A 22,119-nucleotide genomic window follows, 5' to 3' on the forward strand; every position below is an offset into this window, starting at 1 on the left:
AATGGGATAAGCAGAGTCAATTGTCCACATTTGATTTAGAATAAGTAAAAGGAATCAGTAAAATATCCCCAAGGAATTACAGAGCAGAAAGGATTAAGGGTAGGTATGGGCCACCCATCTTATATTTTATAAAAATTCTCCCAGTACCAATCTTGCAGGTTCAGGGTTGTCCTATATTAAATAAAAATAATAAAAATTCCCTCACATTGTACACAGATGAAGATGTGGGGTACAAGAACCTCACAGATGTATTTTTCTCATCTGATTATAAGACACAAAATGTTTACATAAAAGCTATACTTGGAGAGTATAATAATAAAATGATCTGTATTAGGCCTTGCAATACACAAGCCAAGGTCCAAAAAGATTCTCTGGGGTGTTGGGGAGTGAGGAATGTTCAAAGAAGTGGTGCTACTACCTATATTCATGCTATGATTTTCCCAAGGAACTTGATTTTGTGGGATGTAACCATTCCCAACTATAGAGAGTGGTTAGAGACACTGGTCTACTACTATTACCTAGAGTCTCTCAAAGTCCATCACAGGATGGATGTTAAAGTGGCCACATATTTGCTATTTAACTATTTCTAAAGTGAAATAACTCAACATTCAAAAAATGAAGATCATGGCATCCAGTCCCATCACTTCATGGCAAATAGACAGAAAAATAATGGAAACAGTGACAGATTTTATTTATTTGGGCTCCAAAATCACTGCAGATAGTGACTGCAGCCATGAAATTAAATGACACTTGCTCCTTGGAAGACAAGCTATGACCAACCTAGACAGCATATTAAAAAGCAGAGACATCACTGTGCTGACAAAGGTCCCTCTAGTCAAAGCTATGGTTTTTCCAGTAGTCATGTATGGATGTGAGAGGTGAACCATAAAGAAGGCTGAGTGCCAAAGAATTGATGCTTTAAAATTGTGGTGTCAGAGAAGACTCTTAAGAGTCCCTTGGACATGCAAGGAGATCAAACTAGTCAATCTTAAAGGAAATCAGTCCTAAATATTCATTGGAAGGACTGACGCTGAAACTGAAACTTCAATACTTTGGCCACCTGATGTGAAGAAAAGACTCACTGGAAAACACCCTGATGCTGGGAAAGATTGAAGGCAGGAAGAGAAGGGGATGACAGAAGATGAGATGGTTGGATGGCATCACCGACTTGATGGACATGGGTTTGGGCAAGCTCGGGGAGTTGGTGATGAACAGGGAAGCCTGCCATGTTGCAGTTCATGGGTTCGCAAAGAGTTGGACACGACTGAGCAACTGAACTGAACTGAAATAATAAATAAATAACCAGAAAAGAAGGAAGATTCATAGGCCTGTGGTCAGCCTCCTTAGCCATAACCCCTTCCTGAAATAAATTTCCTGTTTAAAAAGGCATGTGAAGGAAGATAGTTCTGGGGAAATTAAAAGACTACTGAATTCATTTTGGAATCAAAAGGTAGGAAATCAAGAGTTTTAGCAATATTTGCTAAATTACTATCAATATATTAGTTTATATTAGTAATTCTATATATTACCATTTTGAAATTTTACATCAAGATAAGGATGAGGCTCTTTCCACCTGTGTCCCCAGGACCATTTCCTTAAATGTCACTATGTTCTTTTTGTGGAATATGTGTACATTCAGGATCTCATATTATTTTTATACACACACAAAACAAGTCACTAATGGCTTTGCCATGAGCTACTGCCAACAACTGGGAAATCTTCACCATGTTCAAAGTAAACCATCCTATGTCACATCATGGCAGATCCTTGGCCAAATTGCCTCCAGTAAGTCTTTCAAAATAGATGTGCAAACGTTAGCTGCAGAATATATTGTGATTCACCATCCAAAAAACAAATAAGAAAATCTGTATTTTTACTCTGTACACGGACACTGTAACTTTCTCAGAATGCCTTATTATTTAAACACACATGTTCACATTTTAATGATATTGTAGTGATAAGACTAAGAAAAGCTCTCAGTTAATTTGTAGAGCAAGACAAACAAAAAAATCTTTTGAAGCTAAATACCACAAGATATTATATTTTCCACACCAATTCTCTGACTTGATCAAACAAAAAGAGTTGACCCTATATAACTTCTCCCCATACACAAGTACACTCTCACCCTTTTGAGGGCTTTAAAACAAGAACAATGACAATCATAAATCAACCAGGGGGATTCTGTGTTCCTATCTAAATGAAAAAGCCTTTAGAGAGTATTTTTCACATAAATGACAATGTACTCTATTACCATCAGAGGTCATGGCCAGCCAAGTGTAACAGGTTTTAAATTGTGATTCCAAAGAACCTGTCAGGCCCCAAACCTCCTGGAGTAGGCTCCATGTCTTCCCGTCTCTTTTTTCTATTTCCCATCCCTCTCCATCCTCAACATGTAAGCTTAAACATTAAGTTTGGCCATGAACAAGATCCTCTTGAAGACTCTCTAGAGAGCACTGTGCGTGGTGATGGTCCCTCCTTGCTAGTCTAAACATTACCCTTCACATGCTTTTTAAAAAATTTTCCTTTCCTTAAGCAGCTAAGTATCAAGATAACCTTGATTACTACATTCATTTAGTTAACACTCACAAAATGGGAGCAGAGCATTATCCATGGCATAATTCCATAAATTGCATTCTTCCTCTTAGCATAAGTCAATAAAATATGGACTCAATAGTCTTTTCAAAAAAACATGTATGTCAGAGAACAGATTAGTGGTTGCCAAAGGGGAGGAGGGAGTGAAATGGGTGACAGGGATCCAGAAGTACAAACTTTCAGGTATAAAATAAATAAGTCATGGGGATGCAAAGAAAAACATGGAGAATACAGTCAAAAACATTGTATTAACTCTGTATGGTGACAGATGGTAACTAGACTTATACTGGTAATCATTTAGTGATGCATATAAATCCTAAATTAAATCACTATGCTGTATATCTGAAAGTACTAAAATGTTGTATGTCAATTATACTTCTCTCTCTCTCTCTCTCTCTCTCTCTCTCTCTCTATATATATATATATATATATATATATATATATACACACACACACATATACTCACTGACAGAGCTAAAATGCAGTATTCAACCAAGTAAGCAGGAGTGAGTACGTAAAAGCTGACAACACAAAATGTCAATGTCTCTCTATAGGTATAATCTCCAACCTCCCATTTATGACAAAAGCAGTCTTCTCTACAATGCTACTGTCTGAACGAGAAAGGCAGTGGAGTCTACACCCGAGTGTGCTGGATCTCGTCTGATCGTGGAAGACAAGCTGGGCTGGGTCTGGTTAGTACTTGGATGGGAGAAAGGCATTTGAGGTCAGCTTTCTGGGACCAAAGGGCTAAGGAAAACTACTGAAGACCTTCTAAAAATAAATATACTAAAATAGGGTCAACAAACTTTTTCCATGAAGAATCAGAAAGGAAATATTTTGGGTTTTGTAAGCTGTATGGTCTTGATTACAAGTATTTAATTCTGCCACTGAAGTATTACAGCATTGTAACAGCCACAGACAATATGTAAAGAGTAAGTGTGGTTGTGTTCTGATAAAACTTTATTTACAAAACAAGGTGGCCAACTCTACTAAAAAATATAGATCCTCTGTTGTAATAATGTTTTTGTGCATACCTTTGTTGCAAGCATGACATGAGAAACATCACTCTAAATGGCTATTCTCCCACAATAATTTCTTTTCAGTTAAGAGTGTAAAGTATTACCTTCATTAAAAAAATAAAAACCTGTGTATACTATATAATGTTATTTTGAAAGGAAAATTGATCTCTATATAAACTCTATGAGCAGAGAAAAAAAGCTGGCAGGGGGAGGGGAAAAGGGAAGGAGCTGGAGGAGCATAGGGGAAGCAAAGTGAATGAATATTAACCTACAATTTCTATTCTCAGAACTACTTGCAAGAGCTGGTAGTTAACATAGAGTATGCAAGACACACTTGTGCCCTCAAGAAACTCATGACATAGTTAAAAGAGCAAACTTGTTTTTTCCCTCTGCATTTCAAAACTGTAAACATTACAGGCATATGGGATTATAAGCATTTCTTTTTAAAAATCTAGGCTTTATAAATAAAGACATATTTTTAATGGAGATTTACATTTTTATAAACAAGAAGAGAAAAGACTTCATAAAATCATATTATACCCAGAATTCTATTTTCTATTCTTTTTTTCTCTATATCAACTTAGTATTTCTATCACTAACCATGGTTCACTGCAGGGGCATAGCCTCCTGAAAGGATCTATTGATGGTGTGGTGTTTGGAATAGTGGTGCTGAACTGGAAAAGGCCCTAGGTGGTTCTGATTCCTCTACTTGCTTCCTTCCCCACCCTCCAATCCCCACTCCAAGAAATCCTACTATATATCATAATCTCTCAAAATACACAAAGGCAGCTTTCTCTACTGGCAAAGTAGAATCTTGAATCATAAAATATACTGAAAGTAACAAATTTTGGGGTCTTCCTTCAAGGTAGACTCTATCATCAAAAGGTTAAGTTTGTCTAAGGAGAAAAAAAAAATCCCAAGTCAGCAAGAATTAAGAATAAAACCACATTTTTATCCCCAGGTATGTCATTAATCAGAAAAGTGAGGCTATATCAATGAGGAATAAATTTCAAGCAAAAATATTAAGTATTTAAAGTGGAAAAATACATAATGTCTAAATTTTTTATTGTAATTTTGGGCCTGCCCCCAAACATTCTCTTTTTTAATCTGACTGAATTTACAACTAGATCCTTTTTAAAATTATATAACCTATCCAGAAGATTGTTCTAATTTTTTCAAGAGAAAATATGATAAATTCTATGACTTAAAAGCAAAAAAATAAATCACAATATATTACCAGAGCAAAGAAAATCAAAGACTAAAATATAAGACCCTAAAAAAAAAACATGCTGTAATTGACAAGCACTACAGACAAGAGAAATTATAACTTTAACATCAAAAATGAGAGACTCCTCAAGGTGAACTCTTAGGTGGGAGTTGTTTTTTTTTTTTTTACCATGAGCATGTAATTCATAATTTTTAAAGTTTAATAACTAAAAGACATTAAAGAGGTACTCTTTACCAGTAAATTATATTTAAGATTTTCTCATTTGAAAAAATATGAAAAACTCCATTAGCTTAATCCACCAGATATGGTATATAAGAAAATGTGTGCATGCTTAGTCGTGTCTGACTCTTGCAACCCCATGAACTGTAGCCATCCAGGCTCCTCTGCCCACGGAATTTTCTAGGCAAGAATACTGAAGTGGGTTGCCATTTCCTTCTCCTGGCGATCTTCTCGACCCAGGAATCAAACCCGAGTCTCTTGCACTGGCAGCCAGATTCTTTACCACTATGCCAGCTGGGACACGCTACACAAATGAACATATGCAGTTATATTCCAAAAAAGCTTTACCAACACAAGCAGTGGTATAGCCTTCAGACAGTAGTTTACCAAACTCCTGCTCAAAACAAACCTGTTTTTAAACCAATATTAGATTATCTCTTATTACATAACAGATAAACTATCTACATACAATTATTGCACTCCATCAAGTCTTTTCTACATTTAGTGAAAAGTGCCACAAGCAGCAGTGGTCAAAATTGCTGGAAAGGAAAGTCAATGTGCTAACCTAATCTGTCCCTGAAATAATCTCTTTGTTTAGATCAATCATTCACCTCAGGATACATGGTCTCTTGGCCTCAAAGACTAGTAGGAAGACAACACACACATAAAACCTCTACTACTGATTAGGCCAGCTAAGTACCACAGTATGACAGAAATAACTACAAACTCAGCAAAATGTTTCATGGTTTAACATGTTTCCATACGTTTCTGAATACTCATAACAACCCTATAAAGTACAGAAAGCACTTGGTATCATTCTCATTTTATATAAAGCTCAAAGCTGTAGAGCTAGGATTAGAACCTCTGAGACTATTGTACTACCGCTCTTCAGAGCAGCTTTCTTCAAGGGGGCTGATGACAGAAGAGGAGGCATTTAGACTGAGCCTCAAAGAATGAGTAGGACTAACAGGTGAAGAGCCCATAGTGTTCCGAGGAAACAACATACACAAAAGACTACAAGCAGGGAAATCCTATGTGTGTGAAGGGAATGTTAGGCTGATTCAAGAAAAGCAGGCAAGGGAAATACAGTTAGAAATATGGATTGAAAGCATGGGAAGAGCTCTGAGTAGCTGACTTCATGTCTGTACATGACCCTAAGGACAATGAGAAATTAGATGGGTTGGAGAAAGAAGGAAGAGAACATAATGAAGCTCTTATCGTGTGTCTGAACAAAAGAACTGCCTCATACTAAATGATGTTAAGTTATGACGTAGTGTTATAGGGAGATTAGATTTTCATAAGGGCTCTGCAGGACAGGCTGGATGAGTCTAACAATGGAAAGTGGCAGAAGGCTATCTCTGTAGTTTCAAAGTCTGAAGTGGTGGTTCTCAAAGGTACCTTATAGTACCCCACCCCCAAAAGTGACATCAGTGTTCTAAATTACCTTACATTTTCCTACATTTTATCTAAAACTTACCGAATCTTCCGGAGGTCTCTGAATTTTTCCCCAATCCACAGAAGGTCCCTTTTCTTGCAAAAATCTGTGAAATAGCTTCCGAAATCCATCAAGGTCTTTTTTAGTGTGCTATGAGAACAGAAGTCATTGTTAGAGCTAACAGAATGCCTGGTATTTAATGAAGATAGACATATACTGCACATTTAAAATATCTTTCAGAGAAATTCTTACAGCTTTAAAACATGGAGTACAGCAGAGCCTTTTTTACACTCCAATTTAAAACTAAAGAGGAAGAAAGCTAATAGAAACCATACTTAAAGGAATATAAGCAATCTCCCCATCGCCCACCAGGATCATGTAATCTGAATACCATTTGGTCTACTGGAATTCCGATTGGTTCTCTACATTTACTCACCAATATAGTTCTCTACTTTCTTTAAGTGCAAATTAATCTTCACCAAAAGAACAAGAAAGAACAAAAAACAGCTAATCTCAAAACACTAAGTACAAATTTAAATTTGAAAATGAAAAGGATAATCTGTTGATTTATAAGTAGAAAAGTAAACATTTGCCTTTTCTGGGAAACCTCTATCATAGCTGTCAGAGTAGCCCAGTTCTGTTAGAACAGGCTCTTTGGAAAAGGCATCCAGGATATAAGGTTGATAAATGAACTTCTCAGAATTTTAACTGAACACTTATCCATTTTTTCCACCCAATGATATCAAAACACAGAAAAATAAATTGTAACTTTGTTATAATTCTTTTAACTTTAGAAACTTACCGGAATTTAAAATATTAAAAAGAAGGGTTTTATACTGAGCAAATACTGAAAATCCTTAATTATTAAGCAATCTTAATTATTAAAATATATCATTACATTTTGTAATTATTTCAGGCTAGATGATCAGTGGTAGCAATAACAACTCAGCATGTAGATGTATGAAAGCAAAAACATAGCGTAGGGTCCTTACTTCAAATTCATGTGATGGTGCTGTGGTGAGTATCTTCTCTAATTCCTTCTTCACAGATAATTCTAGTTCTTGTCGAATGACTTCTTGGAACTGAGAAGCACCATCCTGAGACATTGCCTTGCTGAGATCTAAAACAAAAATGCAAAAACCACAAACTCAGAACTGACAGCCATTCAAAAAGCTGGTAAACCACAAGCAACTTATTTCTGTTGTGCCAGTTAAATGCAAAGGGCTCGATTCTCTGGTCCCATCAACCTCCAGGAGGATTTTAGCATTGTCAACTACTTATGACTTGATAATCATACTGGCTCAAATTTGACTATCCAGTATATCTATATGCTTTTTGAATGTATCTAAAATACTAAAAGATGAAGCAGGTGGAAGTAAAAGGAATAATCTTCATTTGAGCATATATTAAATTGTCCCATCTCTATTAATGTTTCTGTCCTAGCCATCAAAGCTGGAGACAAATGAGAATGTTCAGAATAACATTCAGTTCAGTTCAGTCACTCAGTCTTGTCCGACTCTTTGTGACCCCATGGACTTCAGCACACCAGGCCTCCCTGTCCATCACCAACTCCCAGAGTTTACTCAAAACTCATGTCCATTGAGTCGGTGATGCCATCCAACCATCTCATCCTCTGTCGTCCCCTTCTTCTCCCGCCTTTAATCTTTCCCAGCATCAGGGTCTTCTCAAATGAGTCAGCTCTTCGCATGAGGTGGCCAAAGAATTGGAGTTTCAGCTTCAACATCAGTCCTTCCAATGAACACTCAGGACTGATCTCCTTTAGGATGGACTGGTTGGATCTCTTTGCAGTCCAAGGAACTCTCAAGACTCTTCTCCAACACCATAGTTAAAAAGCATCAATTCTTCAGCGCTCAGCTTTCTTTATAGTCCAACTCTCATGTCCATACATGACCACTGGAAAAACCATAGCCTGACTAGATGGATCTTTGTTGACAAAGTAATGTCTCTGTTTTTTAATATGCTGTCTAGGTTGGACATAACTTTCCTTTCAAGGAGTAAGCATCTTTTAATTTCAAAACTGCAGTCACCATTTGCAGTGATTTTGGAGCCCCCCAAAATGAAGTCTGCCCACTGTTTCCCTATCTATTTGCCATGAAGTGATGGGACTGGATGACATGATCTTAGTTTTCTGAATGTTGAGCTTTAAGCCAATTTTTTCACTCTCATCAAGAGGCTCTTTAGTTCTCCTCCACTTTCTGCCATAAGGGTGGTGTCATCTGCATATCTGAAGTTACTGATATTTCTCCCAGCAATCTGGATTCCAGCTTGTGTTTCTTCCAGCCCAGCATTTCTCATGATGTACTCTGCATATAAGTTAAATAAGCATGGTGATAATATACAGCCTTGATGTATTCCTTTCCCAACTTGGAACCAGTCTGTTGTTTCATGTCCAGTTCTAACTGTTGTTTCCTGACCTGCATACAGATTTCTCAAGAGGCAGGTCAGGTGGCCTGGCATTCCCATCTTTTTCAGAATTTTCCACAGTTTATTGTGATCCACACAGTCAAAGGATTTGACATCGTCAGTAAACCAGAAATAGATGTTTTTTGGAACTCTCTCGCTTTTTCGATGATCCAAAGGATGTTGGCAATTTGATCTTTGGGTCCTCTGTCTTTTCTAAATCCAGCCTGAACATCTGGAAGTTCACAGTTCACGTATTGCTGAAGCCTGGCTTGGAGAATTTTGAGCATTATTTTACTAGTGTGTGAGGTGAGTGCAATTGTGTGCTAGTTTGAGCATTCTTTGGCATTGCCTTTCTTAGTGCTTGGAATGAAAACGGACCTTTTTCAGTCCTGTGGCCACTGCTGAGTTTTCCAAATTTGCTGACATATTGAGTGCAGCACTTTCACAGCATCATCTTTTATTTAGGATTTGAAATAGCTCAACTGGAATTCCATCACCTCACTAGCTTTGTTTATAGTGATGCTTCCTTAAGGCCCACTTGACTTCACATTCCATGGATGTCTGGTTCTAGGTGAGTGATCACACCATTGTGATTATCTGGGTCCTGAAGATCTTTTTTGTACAGTTCTTCTGTGTATTCTTGCCACCTCTTCTTAATATCTTCTGCTTCTGTTAGGTCCATACCATTTCTGTCCTTCATTGAGTCCATCTTTGCATGAAATTTTCCACTGGTAACATTAATAAGGGCATATTTTGTGGAATATGTCTTTATGGAACTGCTGCCTCATAAGAGAGCTGAAGGGTTTGGCAACTGAAACAAAAGACTCCTTCCTCCAGGCCAGATGATAATTTAAGGATTCCTTTCCATTTCAGAAGGGGGGTCACTTCAGTTTATATTCTTCCCTAAAGAAGAACTCTTGAGAAATACTGGCAATTCCAAAGTACCTCCACTTGCCTGGCATAAAAATTTTCATTTTAAAAGAAGGGCACAGGGCCGCCTCCCTGTTTCTAGCTCCTAATTAAACTTCTATGTTTATCTATGTCGGACAAGACTATCAGGACTTTTGGTGTAGCCAGGCACCTCTGTAACAGATGGATCTCACTAAAGGTGACAGAAATATCTATTAGGTAAAAACAAACAAAAATAGAAAAATACAGAAAAAGGAAACAACCCAGACCCAAGTACCTTGGGAGAAAGATACTAACACAGGCTGTTTTACAAACTTCATTATCTAGACAGAAATTCTGCCTACTTCTTATAAAATAAGGAAGAGATTATTGTTCACGTCCCCCATCTTCAACACCTAACTCAATCTTATAAATGTGTTTTGAAGCCACATTTCATTGATAGCTAGTCAGTTCTACAAATGTTGGTTAATTTAGAAAAATCATGTATCAATAATAGCTAAAAACACTCCCACAAGCCATAAATTCCTTAATTTGTTATCTGAGCAGAAGGAAAAACATAGACAAAATTAAAGGCAAGATAAACAATATTTTAAAGATAGTTTTGAGAGCAGAAATTAAATTACCATTAACAATTAGTAAATATTTAACTCCTGAGGTGATTTAATGCAGACAGCTTCTCCCAAATACTGAAAAATGTTAACAAATGAGATATTTATCATAGCTCTTCCAAAAAAAGTTTATACACAATTTCTACCATGTTAGAATCTTAAAAAAAAAAAAAAAAAAGAATTTGATGAAAGCAAACAATCCAATCCTAAAATAGTATATTCTAACTGTGCTCTTTCTAAAGGCTAAGTTTATGGACTCCAGTAAAACTACCAAAATGACTCAAACTGTGGTTCATAAATAACTGACAGGTGAGCTAAGAAACATCATAAGAAACACACATGGTTATGTTCTATAAACAAAGATATGTTTCAACTAGCAATTTGCAATTTGATTATAATCTATAAAAAATGATAATAATGAATAAGCACTGGTACAACTTTTTTGCACATAAAGAGTTTAAGTGTTTTAAGGATAGGATAAAGTCACATAATTATAAAAATTACTTATAGAATTAACAAATTGATAGTCTATACAGATCTATACAGATCTATAATGTCTTACAAATGCAGAGAACAGGTAACCATCTACATGTTGTACAAAGTAAAATTAAAAATGAATTAAAACTTGAAAGATGAAGTAATTTACCAATTTTAAAATGCATACACAAAGACCTCTGAACTTATAGACTGAACCAATGATGGAAAATACAAAAAGTGCAGCATTTCTAAAGAAGCAGACATTTCTACCATAATTATTCTCTGTTAAAAGAATTTTTCCTGTTCTGTCTTTGGAGCACCTTTTTTCCCTCCTAAGACAATCATCTTAAGAATGTTTTCAGGCACTACAATTTGTAACAATCAAAAAAGAGTCTTCTAATGCGTCCAAAGTATTCAAGAGATCAAAGCCCAATGCACTTCCGAGTTCAGCACTACTGTCACTGTGACAGGTAACTAAAAACCCCTACAGAGCATTTTAAACTAGAGTTAATGTGACATCAACCACACATGTTATCCTCTGGCTAACTTAGCTGTAATTTAAAATTTGTCACAGGTTAAGTACCCCATTAACTCCCATATTAAATAAAAAGTGACTTGGAAGAAAAATTCACTAAATATAAAACCTCTAAAGAACATATATCATTTGATTCTATGTCACAGACTGATTAAAACAGATCAAGAAGTTACTATAAAACAATTTTTAAAGTTTTTTGTTAGACTCAAAAACATCTACAAGACTCTGCTCTGTTGAAGTTAGATCCTGAAGGCCAGCTTGCATAGTCACATTCTTCCAAATAATGATGGAAACATTTAACTTACTTTATATTTTGGGCAAATGCCAAAAGTGACATAAAATTAAATTTAACTACAAAGTCTAGCGCTGTTTGAGACATGAGAAAAGCCCAGAAAACAGAAAAAAAAAAAAAAGACCAGAACACCACACCAAACTTTAGAGACTCATCCTGCCGAACAATAGCCTATCAATGTATGTGATCTAAGGTCAAAAACGCACAGAACCTGTGTTACTATCCTCCCTTCCAAGCCTAGCAAAGAAAGACTGGAAAGCCTCACATTTAATAATAAATAAATACTTAAAAAAAAATACTACATGTGATCTTTGCCAGCTGCAGTAGGTCCAACCTTCAGGAACAGATTCAAAGAAACCCAAACACAAGACTCAAACTTGAGTTGTGACAAATAATCCAAACCTTATTCCTCCTGTTCATTCGATATGGCACCAAAAGCAAATAAAGAACAATCTGCATTCCTTCTACCCCTATACAAATCTGAACAGCTTTTATAATAGAAGAACCAACAAGCTCATTACCTCTTCCACCTCTTTCCACTGCTGTTTCCTTCCCTTTCTCCTGTGTGAGGTGCTACTACAAAGCTCTGATTTTAAGTGATTTAAGAAAGGGCTTTCAATGAATAAAGAATTTTCAAGAATAAGGAAGTGTGTTTAATCAAGAAGAATGTCTATTCTTAAGCACCTGGCACAGACTAAGAAGCACAGCACTAGAACCCATTTCCCTTTGCAGTGACCTCTTTCATCCATTGCTGAATCCTTTAAGAAAGATTTGGAGTTCCTGGTAGGAAAAGAAGTATAAAACTTAGAAGCTTTCTTGGACCTAACATTCTCAAGTTACACTTCTGGCAATGGCAGCTGTGTTTCTAATGGGAGGTCAATTAAAGAGTCCACTGACTAATACAAACTAGAACCTCCTACGATGTTTTGTCCCTCCTCACTTCCTAACAATAGAGAATTGATCCCCCTCCACTTTAGATAGAGAGCATTTTAGGGACAAAACACTTCATTACCTCACTCACAAAATCAAGACATTTTTAGAGATGAGAGAGAGCATTTAATCTACCCTCAACATTTTACAAACGAGGAAACTGAGGTTGAAAAGTTAACTGACCTACCAAGGTCACAGAGCAGACTAGCTGAAAAGAAAGTCAGTTTATTTTGAGTCCAATTCCACTATAGTGAGATAGAAATATTCTGCTCATTTCTTCCAACCAGTCTGGCTCTCTCTAATCTTTGGCACAAAATCCCTAAGTAACATTCTCCTTCAAAAGCATTTCTATCAGAATGTCTTACTACAGGAAGCTCACATCAAACTGGGTTTACAAGTATTGTCTTAGTTGACTTAATGACAATTTAGCCAACTGAGGACAGAACAGGCAGTAGCTTTTTAGAAGCCTTTCTGCTATCTCAATTTCCTAACTTTTCTCTGTTCATGAGTACTAAGGTTTCAACATCATGGACTTTCCCCTATCCAAGTGGCGCCAAAAAAGCGGGAAAGGGAGGAAAAGGGGAGGAAAGCAACAGAACTGATAAGTATGAAATATTCAAACAAACAAATGATTCTTTTTGTTTCTTAATTCTGTTATTTCATTTTATCCATTTCAGCAACTAAGAAGTATACATAATACCATTCCGCTGACATTCTGATACTGACATAGACAAAACAACTTCACATTTCAAAGCAGAAAGCTAGCTTCACAGGGAGCAGGCCTGAGAACACCAAGCGCAAGGAAGATGAGGAGCTCTCCCTCCCAGGCCACCTCCTATCACTCAGATCTAATTAGTCCTAACCTTCCTTGAAAAGCAAAAGGAGAGGTACCCAAAGTCATAGAACTAGCGCGCTCACTTAAACCAGGAAATGACCTGGGATCCAAATAAGCATAAAACTCTAAGAATGGCAACCAGAAATAAGCATGAATAAAGCTGAGGATGGGCTTCCTACGTGGAGCTAGTATTAAAGAGCCCACTTGTCAATACAGTTTAGACACAAGAGATACGGGTTTGATCTCTGGGTTGGGAAGATCCCCTGGAGGAGGGCATGGTAACCCACTCCAGTATTCTTGCCTGGAAAATCCCATGGACAGAGGACCGTGGCAGGCTACAGTCCATGGGATCATACAAAGTCGGACACGACTGAAGCGACTTAGCACGCATGCACAAAGCTGAGGATATATGCTGACTAGATTTATGACCTATTAAAGCTAACCAGCCTCTCCTGGGCTCTTATTGCAGTCCTTTAAATGCCGCTGTCTGTGAATATTCCTCCTAAAAAAAAAACTCTTCTTTTGTGGATTCAGCTACCCAGTATTATACTACATCATCTCCTATCTCTTATTATAACCATGCCTCAATTTTCGTAACTGGCTCCTTCTTTCTTCTCCTACTCTCTGGGTTTCTAAAGATTCTGTTCCCAGACTATTTCCCCCCTCATTTGTTCCCTTACTGATAACTCCCAAATACATGCCTCTCCTGATCTTTTTTCCTGAGCTCCAGGTTAACATTCCCTACCACCTTCTAGACCTTTTGCACCTGGATACCCCGTTGGGTACCTCAAACTCAACATGTCCAGAACCAAACTCATCATCTAAACTAAATTCATCTCCCTGCCCCGGCCCTCCATAGCATTGACATTCTGTTAGTCACTGGTAGGTGACCTAGAAACCTCAGTCACACTTGGCTCGTCCTTCCTTTTTCTTCACATTACATCCAAATCCAATACCAAACTTAACTGAATCACTACCATTCCATTTACTGCTTTTAATTCCTACTGCTGTGACCTTAATTTCTCTCTCCTGATCATGATGACAATAGTCTTATAACTAGTCAATCCATCTGTCACTCTAATCTGGTGACACCAGGCAGAATGGATTTGTTCCCCTAAAACTGCAACTCTAATTATATCACTTCTCTTCTCCATTTGGTGGGATTTTCACTTGATGGAAAAGAAATACAAATTCCCGAGCCAGGCACATCTTAAAAAGCCAAGCTGAAGTACTTTTTTTGAGTAGCCAAAGCTAATGAAAAGTGCTCAAGAAGAAAGTCTAAAGGTTCCAAGTTCCTGTTTCAATAGTATTTCTAAAACCTTAATATGCATACAGATCACCTGGAGGGCTTGTTAAAACATAGATTTCTGGGCAAGTTTCCAGAGATTCTGATTCTGGGTCTAGTGTGAGGAGAATTTGCATTTCTAATAACTGAATGCTGCTACTATTGCCTTGAGTAGCTCTGATACAGATTATACTCCAATTATCTGAACATGTTTGTAGCAGCCATGCATGTCAATGGTCTTCCTACCCCAATGCTATTCTGGTCATCTACTCTCTGTTTCAAGACCTTCAAAGGTGGCACTAGGCCCAGACTGGTTGAAAGCCTTCCCAAGGACTGGTTTATATGTAAAACATAAAGTGATTCTGGCCAGTGAGCCTCAAAGATATAGTTTGCCAAAGGACTTTGGATAAAGGCATTCTTCGTTGAAAGAACAGAAACCTTAGAAAAATGAGTATGTGTCAACCCCTCACCCTGGGTTTCTTCTGATATTTAGTGACTCTGAAGAAAGCTGACCCAAGAATGAGGCAAACATACTTAAAAGGACAGAAGAAAGGAAAGACTGATGCTGTTTTTGTACAGAATTAAACAACTCCGGAACATCCCACTTCAAGTCTCTCATTTTTTTTTTTAAGCCAACTGAGTTGGTATTTTTCTGCTGTATAAAATTAAAACCATCCTAACTATTGTAAGACTGTTCCAAAACACTTATCTCAAGTGTCATTCAACACTTTTAGAGAAGGGTGGGCAGGAATGAGGAGGAAAAAAAAGAAATTAAGGGCCCACTTGTGAAATCCAAAATCGTAAGAATCATCCCAACAACTGAGAAACCTCTCTGATCTCTCAGCCCCTCAAAGCTGAAACTCTGTGTGACCTGAACTGCGTCTGCTATTGTCGGGGGTGGAACTCCTAGAGTTCTAGGTAGTAAGTAGCCTTCTGAACATTCAAAAAGGTCTCCCTTTCTACCCCAACTCTGCTACGTGGAGGTTTTAATCTGTACTGTATCAGACATGTATCAAAAACCCCCAAAACTAATTCTTTGCTGAGATGTATGTCTGTAGCATTGTTGTGGTTTGAACAGCCAATAATATGTCACTTGTCAGAGTTTAGTTTAAATGTAACCTCTTCCTAGAAATCTTTCTAAACTAAGCACAGTTGCCCATAACGTTTTCACGTGGTAGATCCTTGAACCTCCCCTTTATGATATCATATTTTCTAGATTTATTCAATGTGTATCTTACCCAGTAACATCCAAGAATATATCATATGTATTTTGTTCACCTCTGTAATCCCAATGTATTCTCAAAACAGAGCTAGAAACATAGCAGATTCTCAAGTAATGCTTATTAAATCAATGAGTAAGAGTCTATTATGATACAGTTATGTCTGGGTATAAAGATGTTAAGGTCCAGTCCAGCGGAGGTAGTACCTGGTAAGGTCAAAGAGATAGTGTTCAAGAGCCATGATTTCTGGTCATGGAGAAGAAGGGCTAAGAAAAGTATGGCCAATGTCTTGAATACTTGAAGTCCCTAAGGTTTCTCAAGTAGAGGCTGATTTATCAGGCAGTTTCAGGGATGTGGTCAAAGAAATTTCAAACTTGTGGGCCTAGACAAAATGATCGTTAAATGTTTTTCAATCTTTATTATTGTGTATAAATGTCACTGTAATGTTTTCACTAACTTTAGAGATTAAACAAAAGTGGCTAACGTATATATTTTAATTTAGCTTAATTCAGGAAAAATATGGAAAAATAAAGTCCATGTCATTCAATCATAAAGAAAAATCAGTTAATTGGTTTTATACAATTTTATGTGATCTTTTAGTATTAAAAGTATTATATTTTAGATTTTAATCTTTTAGTATTGATTATTTTGTACTATAAACTATGACTGTTTACATTTGCAAAGATTTTTAAATGACTCAGCCATGTATATCCTAATACTCGCACAGGTGAAAGCCATATGAATGCTATAAATGAGTTTTAACAAAAATTAAAAGGTACCAACCAGGCTTTTGAGAACTGTTCTAGCACCAGATATGCAGAGCTACTTGATTATCAAGATTTTTATTAATCATGCATTGCTTGCTTAAAATTTTTTTAACTGTTAGAATTTATACATAAACCAGATTTCTCATTAATAATTACGTTTAACCTTGCTCTCATACAATACAGTAGCTCTTAAAACTAACAACAAAAAAACAAAAACAAAAAACCACACAGCAACTAAAAATCAAAAGAAAAACCCAAAAATATCATTTCTGGAAAACAGAACATTCAGGAGAGACGTGCGAACTAGTTAAATAACATCACTTGGCATCAACTTTTATGGCTGGTAAGGGGCCTCTCACACCCATTTATTGAGAGAACAGTAAAGGGATACAGTATAAAACCACAATAAGGACTAAAAAATGATTTGATAGGCTTGCCCTATAATTTGATATATGTACATTTAGATAAAAATTTTAACCTTGGAAAGGCTTTAAGGTCAGTTCAGTTCAGTTGCTCAGTTGTGTCCGACTCTTTGCGACTCCATGAACTGCAGCATGCCAGGCCTCCCTGTCCATCACCAACTCTGGAGTTTACCCAAACTCATGTCCATTGAGTCGGTGATGCCATTCAACCATCTCATCCAACCAACTCATCCTCTGTGGTCCCCTTCTCCTCCTGCCCTCAATCTTTCCCAGCATCAGGGTCTGTTCAAATGAGTCAGTTCTTTGCATCAGGTGGCCAAAGTACTGGAGTTTCAGCTTCAGCATCAGTCATTCTAATGAACACCCAGGACTGATCTCCTTTAGGATGGACTGGTTGGATCTCCTTGCAGTCCAAGGGACTCTCAAGAGTCTTCTTCAACACCACACCCATCAAAAGCATCAATTCTTTGGTGCTCAGCTTTCTTTATAGTCCAACTCTCACATCCATACATGACTACTGGAAAAACCATAGCCTTGACTAGATGGACCTTTGTTGACAAAGCAATGTCTCTGCTTTTTAATATGCTGTCTAGCTTGGTCATAACTTTTCTTCCAAGCAGTAAGCATCTTTTAATTTCATGGCTGTAATCACCATTTGCAGTGATGTTGGAGCCCCCCAAAATAAAGTCAGCCACTGTTTCCACCGTTTCCCCATCTATTTGCCATGAAGTGATGGGACCGGATGCCATGATCTTAGTTTTCTGAATGCTGAGCTTTAAGCCAACTTTTTCACTCTCCTCTTTCACTTTCATCAAGAGGCTCTTTAGTCCTCCTTCACTTTCTGCCATAAGGGTGGTGTCATCTGCATATCTGAGGTTATTGATATTTCTCCCAGCAATCTTGATTCCAGCTTGGACTTCCTCCAGCCCAGCGTTTCTCATGATGTACTCTGCATATAAGTTAAATAAGCAGGGTGACAGTATACAGCCTTGATGTATACCTTTCCCTATTTGGAATCAGTCTGTTGTTCCATGTCCAGTTCTAACTGTTGCTTCCTGACCTGCATACAGGTTTCTCAAGAGGCAGGTCAGGTGGTCTGGTATTCCCATCTCCTTCAGAATTTTCCACAGTTTATTGTGATTCACACAGTCAAAGGCTTTGGCATAATCAATAAAGCAGAAATAGATGTTTTTCTGGAACTCTCTTGCTTTTTTGATGATCCAAAGGATGTTGGCAATCTGATCTCTGATTCCTCTGCCTTTTCTAAAACCAGCTTGAACATCTGGAAGTTCACGGTTCACGTATTGCTGAAACCTGGCTTGGAGAATTTTGAGCATTACTTTGCTAGTGTGTGAGATGAGTACAATTGTGCTGTAGTTTGAGCATTCTTTGGCATTGCCTTTCTTAGGGATTGGAATGAAAAGTCACCTTTTCCAGTCCTGTGGCCACTGTTGAGTTTTCCAAATTTGCTGACATACTGAGTGCAGCACTTTCACAGCATCGTCTTTTAGGATTTGAAATAGTTGAACTGGATGAGTCTAATTCCCCTGAAGATGAAACAGGGTCCTAGAGATGCTGATTTGCCAAAGGACACGGGGAAGTGACAAGCAGGAATCCCAACCCCGCTGCCTGGTGCCCTGCTTCCCTTTCCTGGAGGAAGTTCTTCCCTTTCTCTGTCACAGTGCGTTTGTTAACGTGGCTTGCCACCTCCAGGTTGTATGCCACCAAATCTTAAGGAAAACTGGTAAAAGTTCAAATCTCTCTATTAAGTGAGGTTACTGCATAAGGTGAAAAATGAAAAACTACACATCAGAATAAACATTCCCTTGTGCTCTTCAACTTTTCCTTCTATATTGTTTATTTTCTGGGCAGTAAAAAATTGAAGAAAGCTTTTATGTACTCTATAAATATTTTATTACCAGGACTAAGCATTTTACCGTTGGCATAAATGAACCCGCAAATGAACCCACAGTGCAGAGCTGTGTTACTCTGTTTTCCTACACTCTTTGGAAGTTTTAAAATTCTAGGTAGGGTTATAACATAAATGAAAATCACATCAGCCTTTGCCAGGGCAACAACCAGAGAGAAACACAAACTTCAATTACCTTTGTGGCCAAAGAGCAAGTAGAACCATTGTTAAACGGAGTGTCCCCCAGAATAGCATTTTTTACAATTTGAAGACTAACAATTAAACAGTAGACTGAGCATAATGATATGTACATGAATATAACAAATAGTGGTTTTGTTTTTTTTAAGATACAAGTTAAAAAAATCACAGAGAAACATGTAACTCTCTTGATTTATACAGAAAAACTAACAAGCATCTAGTAAGGTTTGGAAAACAAAACATTTTGCTGTTTATATAAGTAACTAAGATGACAACAGTCAGTTTCTCCGTGGCTCTCAAAAACAATCCTTAATTGTCAAAATGGTTTTGGGGGCACAGTCAATTTCATTCGGCAATCACAGAGAAAAACAATGGGACTGTTGGCAGAGGCAGAATTTGAGTCCTAGACAATTACTGTGCAACAAACTAAAGGAGATGCCTGCATCACCAGTCGAGAGAACTGGGAAACAGATTTCAAATGGAGCATTATCCCCCTTTTCACACATAAACCCAACCAAAAAACACATAAAGTTTAATTTTCTTTCAATAGTTTAGCAACCCAACTTGCAAAGAATTTAGTAAGCTATTAATAGAAAGATGCATGCCTGGTGGTAGAAATTTAGAGATCTAAGACATATGGTTTCAATTAATAGTCACTGTGCCTGGGATAAGCCATCAAATTACCCAAAACCAAGATGTCCAAAATTCAAATACCATTATACCAAGTTCAAAACATGATAGTTCAGAAATGAAACTGTAGGCTGTGACATAAGGACACAGTCTAGAAAGCTAAGCTTCTACAGGGATCCCAAGCAATCAAAAGGGTGGAAAGTGAATCACATTTCCACATTCATTAAATCCCAAATTTTCAGAGGATCTCCCCCACAATTTTATTCTAATATCACTGGGATTTTCTCCACCAGCATAAATTCTGGATATGAGGATGAATCATGTTACACAAGGTTAATACAGCCAATTCTTAATTATTCATATTTACAGATAATTCAGAGTTAAACTTTCAAATACTTGCTTATACTAACTTTTCCGAAATGGAGAGATCCAACTTTGGGAACTCCTAATACCTGCACTTTCAGGAAAAGTACCAAATTCAACTTGGTGGGAGCTGGAAAATTACAGCATATTATTTTTGACTTAGAACATTTTTATTACAAGGCCAACTAATGTTCCTCAAACAAATAAGTATCTTTTAATCAAAATCATTACAATTCACAAGTTACTAGAATTTTCTATGGAGAAAAATAAATTCAGAGAGAATGGGAAGTGAGTATGAACTGTGAAAGTGAACTATTAGTATATTACGAGAAAACTGTGACATAATATTACAAAATTAACAGTCTGTAACTGGGCCACCAGGGAAGCCCATGAATACTGGAGTGGGAAGCCTATCCCTTCTCCAGGGGATCTTCCAGCCCTAGGAAATCAAACTGGGGTATCCTACATTGCAGGCGGATTCTTTACCAACTGAACTACCAGGGAAGCCTCAATATTCCAAAATTAACATTGCAATTTCCTTTTAAAGTTATTTTTCAATTTATCTTCAGAATATGAAAATGGCACTTCCAAGAAGTATACCAGTTAATATTTCTTATTTCTCTAATGTTCAGTTTCTTTTCTTCATGAGTGCTCAGCTCAGTTGTGTCTGAGTCTTGCCACCCTATGGACTGTAGCCCCCCAGGCTCCTCGGCCCATGGGATCTTCAAGGCAAGAATACTAGAGTGGGTTGCCACTTCCCCCTCTAGGGGATCCTCCTGACCCATGGATCAAACTTGTATCTCCTGAACTGGCAGGTGGATTCTTTACCACTGAGCCACCTGGTAGACTCTTACAAGTGAAAATCATCCATTTTACTGCAAGAAAGACCCAGTTATCAAAATCACCCATTTTCCTGGAACAAAGATGATCTGACCAAGATCCACATTAGAAAACAAAGAGTGTTCATCAGTACAACTCTTTGAATTTCTTTTAATTTTTCATATATAACTGTGACTATGAATTTAACTAAATCCTCTTTCTCGAGCAACATAATGAATGCTAAGCTACATCTTTAAAAATGAGAAGTGTGCCTTAATCATTGCTTTGCCACCTCTAGTCTTGCCTCAAATCCATGCCACAACCTTCCTGGGCTGAAAACATCCTAGTCATCTAAATAATCAGCTACAGGCTAAATTTGGTCTCAGGATTTGAGAAGAACCAGGCCTAGGCCTGACCTCTACAACCAAGCCCCAGAATGCTTCTCACCCTGATGTTCATCTGAGACCCCTCCTGTTATAATTAGTTCAACTAATCTTCCCTGGCTAGCTGCCACTGACCAAACAAGAATCACCAAACTAAAGACACGAAAAGAGAATTCCAACAAATGGAAAAGCTGACAGGCCTCAAATATTTTTTAAGTGACACAGAGGCACTCAAATGGCTTCCCCTGAAATAGAAGGAAGGACTTCAATTTAAGAATATTAAGGAACATTTTTATATGATTCAGATAGATTAAGTTTTTTTTTTCTTTTAAGTTCCTCTAGGGACTTTCCTGATGGCCCAGTGGTTAAGGCTCTGCACTACCACTCCAGGAGCATGGGTTTGACCCCTGCTTGGGTAACTATGACCTGCATGCGGCACAGCCAAAAAACATTTTTTTAATTAAAAAAAAAAGAAAGAAATGTTTCAAAGTTCCTCTAAATTACAGTATTAAGTACATAACACAGCCTTAGTTGGTTAGGCCCAGCACCATTTATAAGTTTCAAATCATGTATGGAGATTGCCCCGTAGCTCTCAGATCTTTTGGGAAGTCAAATTCCAA

The 22,119-nt window shown here is 37.4% G+C and overlaps 1 protein-coding gene across 3 annotated transcripts in view; it reads right to left on the reverse strand.

Annotated features, from left to right (window-relative positions):
• The window catches only part of UGP2 (UDP-glucose pyrophosphorylase 2), a 53,627-nt gene that overhangs the window by 26,615 nt on the left and 4,893 nt on the right, over positions 1-22,119 (reverse strand). For all 3 annotated transcript variants that reach the window (XM_065929066.1, XM_065929065.1, XM_065929064.1), the window contains exons 2-3: positions 7,486-7,613; positions 6,536-6,643 (exon numbers count right to left, since the gene is read on the reverse strand). In XM_065929066.1, coding sequence (XP_065785138.1) covers positions 6,536-6,643; positions 7,486-7,599 — 222 coding nt within the window. In that variant the 5' untranslated portion in view covers positions 7,600-7,613. The remainder of the gene's footprint in view (positions 1-6,535; positions 6,644-7,485; positions 7,614-22,119) is intronic.

Source organism: Muntiacus reevesi, chromosome 3 (assembly GCF_963930625.1).
Source record: "Muntiacus reevesi chromosome 3, mMunRee1.1, whole genome shotgun sequence".
NCBI classification, from domain to species: domain Eukaryota; kingdom Metazoa; phylum Chordata; class Mammalia; order Artiodactyla; family Cervidae; genus Muntiacus; species Muntiacus reevesi.